This window comes from Octopus bimaculoides, chromosome 9 (genome assembly GCF_046866305.1).
Source record: "Octopus bimaculoides isolate indiv1 chromosome 9, ASM4686630v1, whole genome shotgun sequence".
NCBI classification, from domain to species: domain Eukaryota; kingdom Metazoa; phylum Mollusca; class Cephalopoda; order Octopoda; family Octopodidae; genus Octopus; species Octopus bimaculoides.
The window spans coordinates 73,998,866-74,007,166 of NC_142936.1; the positions used below are offsets into that span (position 1 = coordinate 73,998,866).

An 8,301-nucleotide genomic window follows, 5' to 3' on the forward strand; every position below is an offset into this window, starting at 1 on the left:
TATATATACGTGTGTGTGTGTATGTATATATATATATATATATATATATACGTGTGTGTGTATGTATATATATATATATATATATATATATATGTTGTTGTACTTGGGGATGGTCATGTTGCCAGTTTAGCCAATAAAAACACACGCACTGTATATTTGGTGTTAATTTTCTTTTTTTTTTTTTCTTTTTTTTTTTTTTTTTTTTTAGTGCGTGTGTTTTTATTGGCTAAACTGGCAACATGACCATCCCCAAGTACAACAACATCTGTTTCAACACACGATTTCACATAAAAAATCTTGCAAAACAAATATATATATATATATATATGCATCTATATGTGTGTGTGTGTGTCTTTCTGCCTGTGTTTTTGTTGACAACCGATAGAATAACTACTAGGCTTAAAAAATAAGTTCTGGGGTCGATTTTTTCCGACTTAAACTATTCAAGGCAGTGCTCCATCAAAGCTGCAGTCAAACGACTAAAACAAGTAAAAGAATAATTATGATTCTTTCGAGAGAAATCGGACTGAGCTTGATAAATTCTTTGTTTGTTTATTAATTATTGTTTTTACTTAATAGCCCTGAGATTCCAATTCTCGCTCACTCCACCTGAACAAGACACCGGTCCGTCGCAGGGTTAACTTCCTAACTATTGCTGGAATACATTTTCCAGCTGAGTGACCCAAAGCAATATGATTTGATGTGTTTTGCTCAAAAACACAACACACGGCCCGGTACAGGAATCGACAGCATAATCTTGTGATCGTGAGTGCAACACCCTAAGCACTGGGCCATCTACCGCCACAGTTCATGAACAGAGACGAAATCTTACAGGGCTAACTTTCTGGGTGAATAGGCCCAATAATTAGTTCAGGGTCTGATGAGGTTCGACCGAACCAGAGGAGTGAGAAGTGAGGAAATAAGCAGGATGAAAGTGGTAGAAAAATCGAATTTAATTTGATAAATTTGAACGTATCTTTTAATTGAATGTTTTTGTTGTTTTTTATTTTATTTTAGGATGTGGTGCTGAACCAACTGACATCCTCTTCTTACTAGATAGCTCCGGCAGCGTGAGAATTGCCCATTTTAGAGAAGCTTTAAAGTTCGTCAGCCAGTTTGTGGCTGATTCAATCGTCGGATCTCATAGCCTTCAGGTTGGTGTCATAACGTTCTCAACAAAAGTCAGGAACCAAATTCCATTGAACAAATTCAGCGACAAAGATGCTTTGATAAAAGCAATCAAAGCTGTGAAGTACGACCATGGTTTGACCTTGACTGCCAAAGGGCTTCATTTCGTCAGAACAGAAGGATTTAGTGCTAAAAATGGAGGGAGACCAAACGCTACACAGATCTTGGTGGTTCTGACCGACGGAAACTCCAATCAGGCTTTCCAGACCGTTCGAGAATCCAAACTTATACACTTGACACATATTAAGATATTTTCCATTGGAGTAGGAACCCATATTTCTAGGAAAGAGTTAGAGATGATTTCTTCTGACAAAAAGAAGAACGTTTTCATGGTGAAAGATTACGACGCTTTGAAAACCATAGAAGCTCAATTAAAGAATACAATTTGTGCCACTACACCTCCACCACCAGGTAATTAAAACTACTTAATTAACTTCTGTGCATTTATCCGTTTATCTATCCATTTTATTCCTTGATATCAAGAGAGAAAAATGATCATAAGATTATAAGACGCGGTTGATATACAAGTGTTTTACAAACATGACTACTCTTCCTTACACTTCTTTGGTGTCCTTTTACCATTCATACACACACAGACGTACCCATCACACACACACACACATACACACACACACACACACACACACACACACAAGCCAGTCGTCTAAGTGTCCATTAGTCAGGAAAAAACACACTTGTATATTTGTTAACAGAGTGGGTATAGTATCCGGAGTGTACAGTATTATATATCCATTACAGCTGATCGGCTCTGGTGAGCGCAGGGTTGCATAATCGGATTGTCACCTAACACTCCACTGAATTCCTTTGGATGGAAATTCGTAAATTACCAGGCTAATAACCTTCCCGGAAGATGGGGACAATGAGTGGTAGCCAGAATAAATAGCATAGCAGCATTTATGAGCGCATTCACAAACATTGCGCTTGAATGGATATATATATATATATATATATATATATATATATATATATATATATATATATATATATATATATATATATATATATATATATATATATATATATATATATCTTTATATATATATATATATATATATATATATATATATATATATATATATATATATATATATATTAGAGACAGGTGTTCTCTGTATAGAGTACACTTCGTAACGCTTAAGAGATTTAAACTTGAGCAGGTAGAGGAATAAATGTGAGAGCAGGCAAGTTACGCAGGTCTATATACAAAAAATATCAAACACATTTAATACAAAAAATGTACATTTGTTTACATATAAAAAGGTCCGAGTTACATAGAATAGAAGTGATATCAGGAATTAAAAGTTTGAATAAGAGTTGAATAAGAGAATAGAATTTAAAGATGGAATTATCTGATGATGGAATCAATTTACAATCATTATTTTGGACCACCAAGCTCCCAGAAACAGACATTGGACTCGTAAATCTCTTATTCATCCACTTTAATTCTAACACTTTACTCATTAATGCATTAGTTAATCTTAGATCTGGCTGCCTTTCACTCACTATTTTTTCCTTCACATTATGTTTGGCTGGCTTATCCTAGATATTACTCTAGAACTTTCTAGCTTCTTCTGCATTAGGTTTCTCATTTTCAGTACTTCGTTCTCCACTTATTTCTTTGGTTATAAAATCTCCTGTGGTCTGTCTTAAATAATCTATTCTGTTGATACAGATCTATCCTTATCTGATATCTGGAAAGCTTGCCTGCTACTGCTATGATACGCTATTTCAACTCTTCAATTACTGTCCCAAATCCTTTTTCTTTGACTAAGTATTTTTTTCTCAAGGAAGGATTTGCATCTTGTATTTCTTAACTTGTTCATTTTCCAGGCTTCTATTCTACTCAGATCTTGTCTTAAAGTCTTCCCTTTATTTTGTAGTCTCCTTTTCCACATTTGCTCTTTCTTAATCTTTCCTTGTGAAATATCTAATCTTCTATTGACTACTACTACTCCTGCATAGATCAATAAGTTAGTGTATCCTATATTAGTAGTATCTATCCTACTGATAACAGAATATACTTTCCTAGTCATTTCTAGCAGCTTCCTTCTGTTAGTGCCTTTTAATGCTAGGAATCTTGTTTTTTCACTTCTTTATTCATTAATTCCTGCAACTCATTGAAAAACTTCTGATCTTCCTCATTTAAATCACTTAAATCACTGGTGCCAATTGTCTCTTCCTTATTGGTAGCGCTATTATTATTTCTTTCCTTTAGGTTTTTCTTTAGTTTGAGCTGTATCTCTTACGTTGTTGTTTGTCTCTCCTTCTGCCTGGTCTTTCTTTTCCAGTTCTCTTGTGATCTCTTCTACGGTCAATTTTGTCATCCACTTTCTTCTCCTAATAGCATTAGCTTGATCCCCTAACCTCTGCTCAGTCACTTTAAACATACTCTTCTCTACCAAAAGTGTTAATATCCGTTTCCTTTAGCCCTTTCTTTTAGGTTCACTATCTAAGTAACACTGCTTCACTATCGCTGATCCACTTCCTCTTCCTTACTCTATTATCTGTTGATACTGTATTAGAAAAACAGTTGTGGTCAGTTTGTGTTCAGACTGAACCACTGCCGAGCGAGAGGCCTTCCCTTGAAGGTCCAGCTCTATTTTCGCTGTTACATCCATAGTTTCTTCGGAAACTTCCGTCTCTCATTAAGTGAGGTAAGGTAACGGTCGTCACTAACGTTATTACTAACTAATATTCTTCGACATCTGATAGTTTCAAGCAACTTTCTATTGAATCATTTGATGCACCTTTGTGTTGGTGATGTAGTGCGTGCAGCATTTTGTTTTGGTGGTGGAGGGAGTGAAAATTGTATTGTATCAGTATGTTTTGTAATAGGGTTTGGTTTGAGAGTTCTGTTGTATTAGTTTTTGCATTGTGTGTTGTTTGTGCAACACTGTCGGGTATCGGCCTTCTATGGCACATGTGGGCTTTGTTCGTTATAATAATAATAATAATAATAATAATAATAATAATAATAATAATTATTATTATTATTATTATTATTATTATTATTATTATTATTATTATTATTATTATTGCCTTTGCACAGCTTCTAACGCTGAAGATGTACTACGGTGTCAACTGTTCACTACCAGTGAGCTAAGGTAACACCCCTTATTTTCCGAGCACCTACCGGAGTATTCGAACAGTTGTTCCATGTACTTCTCAAGATTTTTGCTCACTGTTTCGACAATTATTGGTACTACTACCACCTTTTTCATCGACCACAACTGCTTAACCTCCCAAGCTAACCTGTCATATCTCTCGACTTTTCTTCCTTCCTTATCTCATACCTCGTTTTCAGCTGGGCATGATCCAGCATAGTTTGCTTTCTTTCTCAATTAAGACTATGTCTGGCTTTCTATTCTCAATCTCATGGTCGCACTGAATCATAAAATCCCACAGGATCTTTGCATTGGAAGACAGTGAGGTGGCAGAAACGTTAGCACGCCGGGCGAAATGCTTAACGGTATTTCGTCAGGAGTTACGTTCTGAGTTCAAATTCCGCCGAGGTCAACTTTGCCTTTCATCCTTTCGGGGTCGATAAATTAACTACCAGTTACGCACCTGGGTCGATATAATGACTTAATCCCTTTGTCTGTCTTGTTTGTCCCCTCTGTGTCTAGCTCCTTGTGGGCAATAAGACTTTTTTTTTAAATTAAAAAAAAAATAAAATAAGAATCTTTGTATTATCATTTTCGATGACGCCTTCGGGTTTGTGGTCGTACCAATTTTTTGCTCTGTCAAGTCCATACTTGTTGCAAAGTGTCCAATGGACAATCCTTGCTATATTGTCATGACGTCTCTTATATTCTTTCTGGGGGTTCTTTCGTGGCGTCTCTTATATTCCTTCTGGGCTAGTGGCGTACATTGGCTGGTAATATGTCATACGGTTTCACCATTTTGTTCACAAATTCTGCACTTATCACTTTCTGATATATTGTCTATTCAGTATTTTATGTAATTTGTTCTTAGTGCTTGCTCTTGAGCAGCACAGATTAGAACTTACATTTCCGGTTTTAAATCACTTTTAGTCATCCACAGCCATATTTTTTCTCTGTTTGTCTTATTTTCAACACCTCTATGAAATTTTCCATGCATTCTTTTCTTTACCTACCTATTTTCAGTTTCATTCGTTTTCAATTTCTTGTACAGTGCTTTATCTTTGCAATCTTTCATCCTACATAAGTCTGACCTCCTTACTTGTAATAATAGCAGTTCTCTGACATTTTTTACGTACCATGCTATGTTGTTTTCTTCTGATCTAATGCTGTGTTCGCATCCAATAAGTCCTCTTCCTCCACTTCTTCTTGGTACATACAGTCTGTCTGTGTCACTTTTTGGATGGAGTGTCCTACATCTAGTTAGCAACTTCCTTGTCTTTCTCTCTAAGCTGTTTAGTTCGTCTACTGTCCATGCGATTACCCCTCTTCTTCTTCTTCTTCTTCTTCTTCTTCTTCTTCTTCTTCTTCTTCTTCTTCTTCTTCTTCTTCTTCTTCTTCTTCTTCTTCTTCTTCTTATTATTATTATTATTATTATTATTATTATTATTATTATTATTATTATTATTATTATTTCTTTGCAGTTTGTGGAGTGACCCCTACCGACATTGTTTTTCTCCTAGACGCTTCCGGAAGTATCTCAAATGGAAATTTCGATATTCAACTCGATTTTCTCAGAAAATTTGTAAACAGCTCCATAATCGGTAGAAATTCAACCCAAATCGGTCTAGTACTTTTCTCTTCTAATGTTTACAACAAATTTAACATGAACGTCTATCACGACAAGAAAGCTTTAATTAATGCCATCTGGGGTGTTAAAAGAACAGCAGGAAGCACAAAAACCGCAGATGGACTGAAATATGTTCGCACTAACAGCTTAATACACGGTTCAAGGAAGAACGCTCAACACGTTGTAGTAGTCATTACAGATGGTCAGTCAGATAACAAGGCAACAACCAAATCTGAAGCTGCTCTTTTACATAAACTTCCACATACAACTGTGATTTCTATAGGTGTCGGTCGTTCTGTGGATAGAGCAGAACTTGACAGCATCGCATCTGATAAAAATCATGTTTTCATGGTTAGTGATTTTAGCACATTGAAAAAGATCACCTCAGAACTGTTCCGAGCCGCATGTTAAAGTGTTTTCTTTTAAGAGACAAGAAACAAAAATGGCGGTACTACTTTCTATGGAAAGATCGAAAGATGAAGAAAATAAATAAAGTAAAAGTTGTTATTTTGTCTTTAATACTTTGTTTACTCTCACCTATCTCCTGCATGTCCAATTTGTCTTTTATCCTAAAAAAGATCGATAAAATAAGGCCCAGTTGATAAAATAAGGCCCAGTTGATAAAATAAGGCCCAGTTGATAAAATAAGGCCCAGTTGATAAAATAAGGCCCAGTTGATAAAATAAGGCCCAGTTGATAAAATAAGGCCCAGTTGATAAAATAAGGCTCAGTTGATAAAATAAGGCCCAGTTGATAAAATAAGGCCCAGTTGATAAAATAAGGCCCAGTTGATAAAATAAGGCCCAGTTGATAAAATAAGGCTCAGTTGATAAAATAAGGCCCAGTTGATAAAATAAGGCTCAGTTGATAAAATAAGGCCCAGTTGATAAAATAAGGCCCAGTTGATAAAATAAGGCCCAGTTGATAAAATAAGGCCCAGTTGATAAAATAAGGCCCAGTTGATAAAAGAAAATGCGTGCCACGCCAAGAAGAAGCCTAAATGTGGATACTGTTAGAAATAGGCAAATACTCCCTCAAATCATACTTTAACTTCAGAAAAGAATAGAGGGGGACACATTAGATAATGTAGACTAAGATACCACACACTGAAAAACGAAAGACAAACGTGACAGTTACAGCGAGAATATATTTGATCATAGGCCTACTCGATCAACACTGACCTGGGGCTAAACAACCAGAAAACAATAACAACGTGCTGGACAACTGTAGTCGATTATACATGAGAAGGCACTGCTCCAGCATGACCGCAAAACAATGAGCGAAACAAGTAATAGAATATAGCAGAATACTCTTTAGCTGTCATTATCGAATTGTCATCGCATCGCTAAGCGCGGTGGTCTTGTGTCAAACTTCCGCTCGTTTGAATCGGCGACGCCATTTTTTCTTTCGGAGGTGTGGTTATTTCTCTTATCAAATTAGTACTTTTACGAAAAGAACGGATGTCATGATATCCCATTTTTCCTTCTAATGAAATCAATAGAGCTGATTACTTTGCAGTATACATTAACGGGACTTATGGAAATTGCACGTTTCTACTTCGATACTTAGGACAAAATGCATTGGACAATGTTGCCATTAGTATAAAACAAAACAGACTGCCCCCACCCCCACCGGAAAAGGGGTGATGGTGGTCTCGGATGGAATACCTTTGATCTGAAATCTGTTCAATTCGAACTGAGCTGGGATAACAGCATCAACAACATCGTGATACTGATGAACAACTAATTATTATGTTGCTTGTCACGGTATGTACTCAGGGTTACGCCTTAAATAGCCTTAACTGTAAAACAAAATAGAAAACAAAATCAATAGCTTTAAGATATTGATTTATTTTCGCTTGTTAGTAATGTTTTTTTATAAAGTAATCATGCAAAAGGGAAGTTTATCTTAACATTATTATTATTATACTCTTTTACTCTTTTACTTGTTTCAGTCATTTGACTGTGGCCATGCTGGAGCACCGCCTTTAGTCGAGCAAATCGACCCCAGGACTTATTCTTTGGAAGCCTGGTACTTATTCTATCGGTCTCTTTTGCCGAACCGCTAAGTTACGAGGACGTAAACACACCAGCATCGGTTGTCAAGTGATGTTGGGGGGACAAACACAGACACGCAAACATATACAGACACATTCATATATATATACATATATACGACGGGCTTCTTTCAGTTTCCGTCTACCAAATCCATTCACAAGGCTTTGGTCGGCCTGAGGCTATAGTAGAAGACACTTGCCCAAGGTGCTACGCAGTGGGACTGAACCCGGGACCATGTGGTTGGTAAGCAAGCTACTTACCACACGTCTTTTATTTCCAGAGATGGGGTTGTTTAAAGCATGAT

The 8,301-nt window shown here is 36.3% G+C and overlaps 1 protein-coding gene across 1 annotated transcript in view; it reads left to right on the forward strand.

Moving 5' to 3' along the window:
• The window catches only part of LOC106880508 (collagen alpha-5(VI) chain), a 15,216-nt gene extending 8,769 nt beyond the window's left edge, over window positions 1–6,447 (forward strand). Inside the window, exons 4-5 of the mRNA XM_014930487.3 lie at window positions 1,018–1,599; window positions 5,795–6,447. Of these exons, the coding sequence (XP_014785973.1) occupies window positions 1,018–1,599; window positions 5,795–6,351 (1,139 nt within the window). The 3' untranslated portion in view covers window positions 6,352–6,447. The remainder of the gene's footprint in view (window positions 1–1,017; window positions 1,600–5,794) is intronic.
• The last annotated feature ends 1,854 nt before the right edge of the window (window positions 6,448–8,301 follow it).